The 12,041-nt window shown below is 49.6% G+C and overlaps 1 protein-coding gene across 2 annotated transcripts in view; it reads left to right on the plus strand.

Moving 5' to 3' along the window:
• Positions 1–12,041, plus strand: part of LOC122387293 (cardioacceleratory peptide receptor-like) — a 125,692-nt gene that overhangs the window by 10,185 nt on the left and 103,466 nt on the right. Inside the window, exon 2 of one of the 2 annotated variants that reach the window (XM_043377393.1) lies at positions 5,826–6,111. In XM_043377393.1, the coding sequence (XP_043233328.1) occupies positions 5,962–6,111 (150 nt within the window). In that variant the 5' untranslated portion in view covers positions 5,826–5,961. Of the gene's footprint in view, positions 1–5,675; positions 6,112–12,041 lie in introns of those variants that run through there. The other variant, XM_043377392.1, reaches the window with a different exon arrangement.

Genomic DNA, 12,041 nt, shown 5'->3' on the forward strand with positions numbered 1-12,041 from the left:
CGTAGGCACAAGGATCATGAATACGGCTCACCATAATGAATATAATTCTTCAACAAAGCTCAACTAAACCGCATACGTGAAACATACTGATTAGGCAAGGATAGGTATACATACATTTTATACAGAATCTAAGTAGTTTTTAAGAATGACATATGATATTCGTTTTACGTTGTTCATCATTCTCTTTTGTGCGCTTCTCGTTGTTAATTTTTTTTAACGGCACTCTGCGGTCAGTTTACATTGTAGTTACATATAACATAGCAACCCCGTGGAAGCTTGTGCAGTTTCACCGGAAGAAGACATTACATTTCATCAAGTCAATGGCTTACTCCACTTCATTTTTACTCGACCCATCCCACTTTATCTCACCAGCTGTACCTATTTGGGGCCCATTGCCGGACTGTCACTCCAATTTAAATGCTAATGTGCGACTCTCGTGCTACAAAAGGTGCCCACTTTGCTTTAAATGATTTCGCAGACCGTTGTTGTGTTATGTGAAATAATATGTTTCAAAAAGGTTAAAACATTTAAGCATTTTACCTTAAATTACGTTAATGTTTATATTATTTTTACGTTAGTAGAATTTTCTCTTCCTCATTTTTTTTTTCATTTTATATCTACCACTCAGACATTGTAATTGCAAGCATTGCCTCATGTGCGACTGCGTTCACGTGACACGATTTTCTGGTGGTAAGTACCTTCCCTTCGAGCCAATGGCAGCGAGAGAGAGAAAGAGAGAGAGAGTGAGAGGGAGGGAGAGAGAGAAAAAAGAAAGAAAGAGAGAGAGAGAGAGAGAGACAGAGAGAGAGTCACTCCCAGTAATCTCTCACATGTGATTGCCTTTTCGAGACTCTAATATCAGATATTCCACCATCTCTCACGCTATCAGCTGACGATGAATCATCAACAAAAAAAGTACGCAACGGCGAACTGTCAAGAGTCAATAAACGCAAGGGATGCCATTGTCCGCAAAACACCGACCGGAATCGGATAGATCTGAAGAGGCAACTAACCTTAAAACTAGGCTAACTGCGGCTGACTGTTGTTTTTCTCCAATCGGCTCGAATCACGTGATGTCGTTTTTGCAGACATTTTTGCCCATTTCAAGCGTCGCGAGTGATACTATCTCCCGTGTCTTAGACTCGCGCACTAATGTTATCAGAACTGCGCTGTTTTGACCAGAGATAAGGCTATGTCCGCGACTGACCTTGACCTTAGGTCGCTGACTGTGACCTTGAGTCACTGCATGTGACCTTGGGACGCTGATTGTGACATTAAATCAATTTTATACCCGTACATCAGTCTTGATAGTCTGCTCATTTGCCGTTCAGTCGCGTTTATCTGTTTTGCCACATTCACGCTCTACTGGCAACCAACGTTTGCTCGCTGAGTCCCGTTTATATTCGCCTGTTTCATTGCTTATCCCTACTCGTGTTGGTTTGGCGATTTGTGTTAGTTTGTCCAATCCCACTCCCATTCCACACGACCTTGACAGAACGTTACTCAGTGGGTGACTGTGTTCGCCTTTCGCTCGCCACGGCCGCTCCAATTACTGCTATTCGTCACCGGAAATTGATTACAGTTGGCCAGTATCGCCGCCGGTCAGTGCTCCATCAAACCACACACAATACCGGTCGGACGGCACGGGTGGTCCCCGGGCTCGGGCGAGCTCAGAGACCAACCGTGAGCTCGGCCGAGCTCGGGCGAGCTCGGAGACTAACTGTGAGCTCGGGTGAGCCCGGGCGAGCTTAGAGACTAACCGTGAGCTCGGTCGAGCTCGGGCGAGCTCAGACTCTGCCGGAGGCGCCGCCTGAGTCGAGTGACGCCTTATTAGATTGACTGATACTGAGGCTGATCAAATGACGCCACAATTGAGTTGATTGACACCGAAACTAAAACCGTCGTGCATCGACTGGCGATGGGCCACCTTATGTTGCCTCCGGAGACACCTCGTGTTGTCTCCGGTGGAATGGAAGCCACCAGGGTGAAGGTATTCAAAAGTTATGCTACGTTTCCTGTCTTGTTGAGTTCTGTTTCGGCCAGCTAAATTTAACGAAGTCAAATTTGGACGAGGCGATCCTCAGATGTTTTAACGTATATACAGCTTTTTCAGCTGGATATTCAGCGTCTTTATGGACGTTTCAGTGCAATACTCTGTCGACTCCTGGAGATTCCAGTGTGTGAAGCCGCGATCACGACTTTCGGAAGCACAGTGGCTGCAATATCGTTGCCTGTGAGCTGTATTGAAGGGACTGGGTGCAAGAGCGCGGCCACAGGTCCCGCGATGGGCGGTCTCCCTTCCTTCGACTCTGTTCTCTCTCTCTCCTCTCTCCTCCTCACCTCTGCTCTCTCTTCTCTTTTTCTCTTTCTCTCTCTCTTTCTCTCTCTCTCTCTCTCTCTCTCTCTCTCTCTCTCTCTCTCTCTCTCTCTCTCTCTCTCTCTCTCTCTCTCTCTTCTCTCTCTCTCTCTCTCTCTCTCTCTCTCTCTCTCTCTCTCTGTCTCTCTCTCTCTCTCTCTCTCTCTCTCTCTCTCTCTCTCTCTCTCTCTCTCTCTCTCTCTCTCTCTCTCTTCTTCTCTTCTCTTTTCCCCTCGCTACACTTCTCAAATGCCGACGACAGGTCAAAGACGTACGCCAGGACCAGATGGGTGGAAAACAATGGATAGCGTACAGCTGAATACCGCATTGCTGATGGGAGGGCGTCACACATACGGCTAAGCACTGTTATATCCGTCAAGCTCAACCACATTTAGAGACACATAATGCCCTCAGAGTTTCTCGAAGAAACACGAATTATCAGCCGAGCCGAGCCTTGAGAGCTCCATTTTGTGTTGGCGAGGGGAACAGCACATTTTTCAAACAAATACTCCGGCTTTAATCTTGTACATACCTAAGTAAGTTTCCTGTGGCACCTGTGCTGTTGTGTCTCCTCGATCTAGTATCGTTTAGTTCATAATTGATGTCGGCCAAATGAAAACGAGTAGCAAACACATCAATTTTTGATCGGCAATCCTTCTTAGCGATAGACTGCCAGCTGAGATCCATCAACCAGCAGCTGTCATCAATATACCTAGTATTTTGAGGACAGATAGTGCAGTGTCACCGCCAGTTCTACTCGACTAGGTATGTTATATGTAGTTATCATGCATTGGCTTTTTGTCCACTGTCAATGCAGAAGCCACTGAGCCCCCTTATCGAAAGTCTTTGTTGTCGCAATACTGAGGAGCGTATTAACCCGCGCCCCACTGGGGTCTGTGTATAACACGCCCTACTGGGGGGGGGGGGGGGCTATTCATAGCCCCCCCTCCTAACTCCGAAACTACTGGGCCGATCGTCAAAATTCAAACGGCGTCTGATAGCCCCGGAAAAACTGTCGAGCGAAACCTAATTTCATTGACCTCGAGGTCACCGATGACGTCACAGGTCAGGTCAAAGTAAAAATTATTAGCACTTTGGCTTGTTCACATTTTGGGCTCTGGCCGCCGTCTTACAAGTCAGATCAGGCTCATTTTTTGTTTCCACACTCGTGAACAGATGCTCTAGATACCTTGAGGGTACCAAACTTGTACTTTGATTTTCAGGTCAGGGTCAGGTCATCACAGGTCACGAAAATATTATATCATGCGTCGGTCACGTGACACATGTTTTATGGTCCATTTAGGCCATATATTTCGAATTTGATGTCGTCTGTGTCATTCGAGGTCATTTTGAGTCGAATTTAGCTTAGGTCAGGTCACTTTCAGGTCAAAAAAGGTCAAATTTTGAAGTTAAAAATTTTCAACAAAGAAGGTGTCTATTGGATGCAGTTTGAGCTCAGGAACACGATGGTGCCATTTATATTGGTGTACGATGTCAAATACGTACTGAAAAAGTGATTTGAAAAATTAATAATTGTGATTTTTTTGCAATAATGCGTATAACTTGGCCATTTTTGAAGATATTTAGCTAAAACTTGCTAGAGTTAGTCATAATCATGCGTTCTGTCACATATATTCCGGTTTTTTCGAAAAGTCAAAAACTTTTTGAAAAAAATATAAAAATATAAATTTTGAATATTATTATATAAAATTTTCGAAATTTTCAAAATTTTGAAAATCCGAGATAGCAGTTTGATAGCGCGGTCAATTCTGAGTCCTTTCATGCAAAGAAATTGGATCTAGCTTAAAAACTGAGCTCTTGGAAGCGATTGCCGTGGTTCAATGTTTTGCGTCGAAATCGGACGAACATGACGTCACTCTGACGTCATTTCCGGCCGACCTATGGTAGCTACGAAGTTCAAATTTTGACACAAGGTGTCAAATTGATGCAGCCGAAGGTACTGAAAGTTTGGCGTCGATACGTCAAGCGGTTTGGAAGTTATTGCAGAAAAACGGGAGGGGGGGCTATAAATAGCCCCCCCCCAGTGGGGCGCGGGTTAAGTGCGTCTGTAATACAATTTAGGAGATGTGTCTCCCTTTTGTGTCGCGTTTCGCAGCGTTCCCTGATATATGATGCCCGTGACCTTACATCTATGATGATACATGACGGTCTTCATTTCAATATTATTCCACTTTTATGCAAAGCAGAGTCGTGTCGTAATTGTGATTTTTCAAGAGCGGCGACTGGATGCGAGCGGTGAAACTGTAGTAGAACTTATGCGGCCGTGGTTTGCTACAATCACCGTCCTCGGCTGTCTTGTCGTGCCAGTAAACAGCTTTCCATAACGGCGGGGTCGGACGACGGGATAGGCGGCTGCGTCGACCGTGCCGCCGCCGGGCCGATTATTTTCTGACCGCACTGCAGGAAAGTCACCGCCCTCCTCCGCCGATGGAGCGCAGATTCTCGGCAGTTCCGACCGCTCGGGCTTGGCAAACACCATTACGGAGATGATGCAACATTGTCAAGGATTCTGTGTGCAGGTTGCAAGGCGATATTGCTGCCCCTTGTCATAAAATATGCATCATAGTGCTCAGATCCTGTCAGGGAAATAAAAATGGCTGCAACTAAGCAATTATTTTAGACAATAGGCGCAAAAAAACTTTCCCATCTTCTTTATTTGTTTTAACAATGCTTGATAGAAAGGACAAGACAGTCACCTCTCGCTGTCGACTGCCTTATGTCTCGCTCACCAACTGAACACTGCATCTCTTCTCGTTGTCGGCCACTTCACGTCATACCGTCCACGGTTTCACAGTGCGCCGTCCACCGACTCTTCTCTCGCTGTCCACCTACTCTTCTCCCGCTGTCTACCGCCTCTTCTCTCGCTGTCCACTGACTTCTCTTGCCGTTCACCAACTCTCCTCTCATTGTCCACCGGTCCCGATTTGAGCTGTGTTTATGATCGAACCAGCCTGTGGTATCTCAAGGGACTGAGGGCGGGGAGATGTCCGATTTCTCGTCGGGAATGCACATGGGAAGTCGTAGCGTTCGGGCCTGGCGGCTGCCACAAAACTCGCGATACGCATCGCTCGATAAATAATGTAGTCAGCGTCAGTTTACAGGTAAACTAAACCGTTTAGATCTCCAGTTAGCCGGGCGGGCCGGCGTTTTTGTGACCTGGGATTTACAGCGGGTCGGTACGCGCTGTAATTGGTCGGACGGTCGCGCGCGGCGGTGATTAGTGTCCACTGTAATTGGTGGAGCGCTCGGTTCGCCCCGACCCGGCTCGGCTCGGCTCGGCTGGGCCCCTCGAGTGTGAGAGCTCGCCGTGTCTCGGCTGGGTGCCGGTGTGTCACGGCTCTGTTCGCGGTGTGGTCAGCGCCGGTACCATCGGTGTGCGGTGACGCGAGTGGGTGCGATTTTCCGCGCTGCCGCCCGCCCGCAGTGACCGTGTTCCCTGCGTGCCCAGGCTGAGCGGCGGAGCGCTGCGGCACAGTCTGCCGCCAGGGGGCAGCCAGTCCGCCGGCCGCCGTCCGCGGCGACGAGCTGCCAGAGTGGCCGACCGGCGTCCGACGTCGTCGGAGGTGGCCGCCGCAGCCGCCGTCATGAACTGCTCGGAGTTGTGCGAGGAGCTGCAGGCGACCGCCGAGAGCCTCGCGGCCGCCAGCTGCGCCGACTGCGCTGGCTGGAGCGACGCGCAGCTCGTCAACGAGACTGGCAACAATACCGACGTCAACCAGTTCTACTTCTACGAGGTAAGTCCCGGAGTCAACCGTACATGCATGTATACAGTCCCAAGAATCCTTCATGCTGCAGTCATCGATCATATGCTGCCTTCACCTGCCATGTAATTTAATTTGTCGTACGTGGGCCTCAGAACGTCTCACTCTGTTATGCATCCCAAGCAAACCCTTCGCTCCCGTGACCGTCGACTCATCTCGTCTCACGCACGCATTCCGGAGCTCACGCGGCACGCCGGCCACAGCGCCTTGTTTACCAAAGATTACCGGGCACCTGCCCTCGGGCACGTGGCCGAAAAAGCGCCGCATCCTCGGACGGTGGCTCCGGCGGCCGGAGCTGTCGGCTCCGGTGCCCTGTTATCACGCCGCAGTGTTTTTCTCCTCGTTTTTGGCCGATTACATGCCGCTAAAAACACACCTTTTTGGCCCGTAATAGTGTCATTTCTTTTTGCGCGCCCGTTTGAGGGTGCCGCGCCGGCGCCTGGGGCGATTTGTCGGCGCTCAGCTTGAGACGAGCCAGGAGCGAGAGTTTCGATATTTACAGCGGCGCTCGGCCGGCGCGTCGTTTTTTGTTCTCACCGACGCCTCAACTGACACACTGGGCGGCTGTCGCGGCTTTCCCGCTCCGTAAAACGTCGTGACAGAGATGGGGGCGAATTTAACAGTGAAGGACGGTCACATGCACATCCTCTTCTTAGAACCTGGACACTAGACAGTGGTAAAGGTGCGTTGAAAATATTCCCAAATACTTTTGGTAGTTTGTTTCACTTATCTCTTTTTGGCATGTATTCTTGGGAAGTCTGAGCGATGAGGGTGCTCTTTGTACTGTAATCCAATACTCTACGACATTCGTTAGTGTCTGCACGTTCGCTTTAATTGACAAGCGGTGACCTAAACTTGGGTGTGAGTAAAAGTATCCACCCGGCTCGGACGGATATTTTATCCCGTCTCCGCCGGCTTCGTTTTTAGTTTAGACAATCGAAACCCACGGACATCGCGGTTTGCGATAGCACCTAATTGGTTTCGTTTTAGGGCTCCTCAAAGAAATGTTGCACAATATGTATGAATATGGATCGGGCTTTCTACTTTTGATAGTCGTTCACTTGGAGGCCAATTTCTTGAATGGTGCAATGTTTTAGCCACGCCTACAATTATGCGGTATCTGTTGTCAGATCAGCTTCAGATGATTAAGACACAAACGCTTGCTTATGCTTATGTAACGTACTGATCCTGTTATAACTATAAAATTACTATGGTAAATCATTTTTACCGTGAAATGACGATTTCTTTTCTGCCCATTCTCGATTTTTTCCTCGAACTAGCAATCATTAATTGCAGAGGCCAGCTCTATTCAATTTCTTTTCCCAAGCAGACACCGAAAATATTGTTGTGGTATATTTGGTAGCTGAAGGACCCCGTGCCCTCTATGCGGCTGCCGACGTTTAGATATTGGCTCGGGTATTACATCGCGGCAATATTCGGAAATGTGATGCGGCGGCACTCTGGAGTGGCGTTGTTGCCGGGCCCTGGCCGGGCCGGCTATCCAGGCCCAGATAGCCCCGTGATGTCCTCTGTGACCGCCGACATTGCCGCTGGCGTTTTGTAGGCTCTCCAACGTGGTCCAACACCCTGTCGGACAGCGACCTTTTGCTTCGAACTAACTCAATAAGCTTTATAAGCTCCCTGCGTCGCGCCGACCGAATTCGGAAAACGTCAGCTCACTCAGACTAGAGTGCTTTTTCTTTAAAGTGTGATCAGTGGCGGATAGGATGTTCTGCGATGGTTTGTCGCGCACCCAACAGGGCCCCGTGTATCTCTTCAGCAGCACTCACGGCTCGTTAGGTACCCCAGGTGGTTGAGTGCGCCCGGCGCCAGCCCAGACGCGCGCTAGCCTCCCTCCCACTGAGCGGGCGGCTCCTTTCCGGATCGGCCCGCTCGTGCGCTCCGGCCGTACTCTTTCCTTCCGCTCGGAGCCCTCGCGTGCCGGCGACTGACAATGGAGACAATGCACAGACTGTTTCTCGGCCACCCCGCAGCCCATGTATCGGCTGGGTCCATGGTCCGGCTAGACAAGCTATCAGCCCAGCCAGATCAAGCTCTCAGCTCGCCAAAGCCCATCCTTTGGTCCGGCAAGGTCCATCCCTCGACGAGGTAAAGTCCAGCTCTGGTTAGATCTAAATTCAAAACATCCCACTCTGCACAGCTAGGCCAAAATTTTAGCCAGGCCAGTCTATGATCATGGTCGTAACTCGTAGGTCCGATTAGATCCCGCCCCCAACCCGTCTAAGTCTTTGGTCCGGCCAGGTCCATCACTCGATGCGACTAGGTCCGAACCAAACACGTCATCCTCTCGTCCTGCCAGACCCAGCTCTCAGGCCAGCCAAACCCAGCCGTTCCGAGCGTCTCAGCGCTGCGGCCTGTGCCGGAACTTCTCCGGGCTGTGGCCTGTCGCCATTAGCATGCGCGTCGGTCCCCGTGCCGCCGGTACGACGTTGTCAGCCGGCGGGTGACCGGCTGGGGTCGAGGTGGCCACGTGCGGTGTGCTAGAGTGCCGGGACTGCAGGGCAGGGTGGGTGGCGGACACGGAATGACTCGGGTTGCGATGACTTTGGCAATGACAGGGAGGAGTTGAAATTCGGAATTATTTCTATTTAGCGGTATTTGTAAAATTGAGAAACACCCCTGCAGTCTAAGATTTTTACTGATGGCTGGACAGATCCGTGATAAATGGAATTACCGTGATACGGCTTGACATGCTACAAGTCATCGTTCAAACTCTATCGAAGATTATGGTCGCTTATTGTTTTCAAGTTTGTGAATTATTGTAGTGTCATCTCAATCATTATTCTTAGTGCACGAGGGTTAAAAGCTCGCATGAAATCAACACCTCCGTGCTAACTCATACAAATATCACATATGCATGCACGCATTTCTCGGTTCCGGACCTGATGAGCTGACATTTGAACATTTGGATGACCAGCGCTCCCGAGGGCTGGTAAGGACAGACATACAGTATGCATGCTTCTTTTCAGTTATACTGATAAACGTTGAAGCGATAAACGTCATATTTACTTTCGCATCAAATTGCCGAATTAGGTTCAGATTGATAGCTTCAGTGAAGCTTGTGTTTTCGCATGTTCGCAGCATTGGCCGCCGCCTGCCTGCCCTGAAGTTTTGGCTTTCCGTGAGGAATAATCACGACAGAATTTGTGCTCCAGCAGACTTTGTGCTCCCAGCTCCAACGATGTCTGCTTGTGACGGCTTCTTCAAATGACTCGCCCATAATCCCATTAATGAAGCCTTTGCTTGTTCAGGGAGATAAAAGGAGCTTCGTTTGATGTGTTCGAAGAAAAGAAGTCACTAATCTTCTTTATGGAGATAAAAATATTCCATTAAGAAAATACCATTTCTTTTCAGATATCCGCCATCTTTTAATCGTCTTTTTATAATTGTTTGTTGTAGTTCTTAGCAAGTGTATATAAATTAAATATCATACCTCCGGAAAGCTGAGTACTTTAATTAATGTTATTATATCTGAATTTATTCTCTCACTTTTGCATTCCTCATTAATTATCAAAGGGCCAAACGTGCATAACGTGGAGACCTCAGAGGCAAATGGCTGATTCCTGATGCCATTAACCGACCCTTTGTTCTCAGTTGACATTTGCATGTAATATCGGCGGGATGTAATGATCCAGATGCGCCGGTGCTGCCCACGCGGGATTTTCAGGATCTGACGTGCCCGTGGGACCCCGGGTCCGCGGAACCTCACCATGCCGCGCCGCGGTTCCGGTGGTTATAAATGCACGTACCACCCCGCCGCTCCCGACCAGCGGAATTATTCAGCACAAAGCCCTGCATTGAGGCAAAGGTGATTAAGCGATATCCTCACAACGTAGCGAGGAAATCCATCTGGATCTGTGCGGAGAGCAGGATATCTGCCGGGAGCCTGCAGAAAGCCTGTGGAAGCCGCAGCCGCCGCCGCCGCTCGCTCAACATGTGTTGTCTGCTGCTCTGGGGCAGGGTTCTCGTGCCAATGTGACCGAAGCTCATCAGACAGTAGTCGTTAGACCGGCGAGTCAGTGGCCCACAGTAGGTGAATGCAGACATTAGGGAAATGCAACCCGTCGTCAAATTCTTCCTCCATTCATCTTTGACGCGTCGTTGAGCTGACATGACAGTCCAGTCCCCATCAGTACATCTTCTCTGTCCACTGTCTAGCTCTGTCCGTCGCCAATTGCCACCTCTGGTTCATTCTGTTTCGACCGACGGCCTGCCGTGTCCCCCCGACACCCCACATCCCTCTCCCCACCGACACTGCGGTCCGACGACCCGCGGCGAAAACAGCCGCTCCGGACGCACTTTTGTGGCTCGCTCCGATCGGAACATCAATCGCTGCGTTTTTGACCGCGTGGCGCCACAGCCGGTGGAGCGGAAAAGCGTGTGTGCTAAAGAAAGAAATAGCGCCAGTCTGATTCGATCTGACACGATTTTCGAAATGGATTTGTGGGCTGCGAGGGCTCTGCCGAGTCAGCTGCTGCCGGTGGTGGGTTCAGATGATGCACATCTGATTTCGTGTCGGTTCCAGACGGGCTCCTCGTGCCTCCAGGCGGCGGAGGGTGTTCAAAAACCACTCAGCGTTCGAAGTCACGTGTCTAACCGTTATTCTCAGATCCAAACCGCTGATTGAAGTCACATGTCGATGTGTTAGTTTAGAGGAGACCGGGTTCCATGTCACGTGTCCAAACACTGTGTTCAGAGACCGACCAGGGCAGATGTCACATGTCCAGTATTACAGCTGCACTGCTGGCCACGTGATTAGTGTCTCCAATTGGGTTCATTGAGATAGGCCAACCGGGTGATGGGTGAAGTCCATTACCCGAACAGTGCGGGATCACTGGGTGCTGTAGGGTTTGATTGCAGAACATGAAATAAATTATGTAATAAAACTGCCCCTGCAGGGAATTTTACACTCGTCAGAACTCTACGTAGATGTCATAGGGAAACCTTTTTTACAGCGCATCCGCTGGCCATTTACATTCTTAAAGCTTAATGTATATTAAGAGAAAAAGCAAGCACACAAATTAACAATATTATTCACTGTCATACACATAAGACAGCATTTAGGAAGATGTTACATTGAATGATAATGATATTTACCAAGTTAGCCCAAGCATGGCCCAAGTTCGATATTTGAAATTCATATGTGGTAGCATCTGCTTATAGCGTTACAAGTTTGCATTATATAAGTTTCAGCGTGCTCTCGGGGTACAGTTTGCTCTTCTGGCTAACACTTCGGTCATTAAGTGTTTCCTGTAAGCCATTAGATTTTTGATTAAAATTAGTGGAAGGTGATGAGCATAAGGACGGCACGATGACATAACCAGTGGGCCGGACATAAACCGTGATGGATAAAAATACGACTAAGTGTGATTCGAGAATTATAGCGCCCTTTTACATTCATGATTTACAAGTTGGCAAAAACTAAATGTCGTATGGAGTTGCCGACATAATTATCCCATTCTGTTGCATACTTTTTTTTACTTACAATTCCAGTTGGCGGCCGAGCTTCAAGCCCTGTTGAGCTCTCGCCAGAGCGGCGACGCAGCAAAGTGGGACGCTCAGTCAGTCGATATTGCACGGAAAAACTCGGGCACACACTGAGGTTCACGTAATGAGCCCCGTTATGCGCGCACCGGTGATTCCTGAATTGGCGCTGATGTGCTGCGCTCGCGATTAGAGCATTTGTATTCGGCGGGGAGGTGGAACGGGGTGGGGCAGGGTAGGGCGGACGGGGGAGGGCGGCCCTTGACCTCAGGCGCTCTGGTTCGCCGGCCTGTTGCGGGGACGGTGGCGAGTGTGCGTGCGCCGACTGCAATCATCTGCTGCCGCGGGAACTCTCGACTCTGGCAGAATCACGCACAGGCTGTCAGCTAGCCGATAGA

The sequence above is a fragment of the Amphibalanus amphitrite genome, unplaced genomic scaffold, assembly GCF_019059575.1.
Source record: "Amphibalanus amphitrite isolate SeventyFive unplaced genomic scaffold, NRLGWU_Aamphi_draft 000280F_arrow, whole genome shotgun sequence".
In the NCBI taxonomy this organism is placed as follows: domain Eukaryota; kingdom Metazoa; phylum Arthropoda; class Thecostraca; order Balanomorpha; family Balanidae; genus Amphibalanus; species Amphibalanus amphitrite.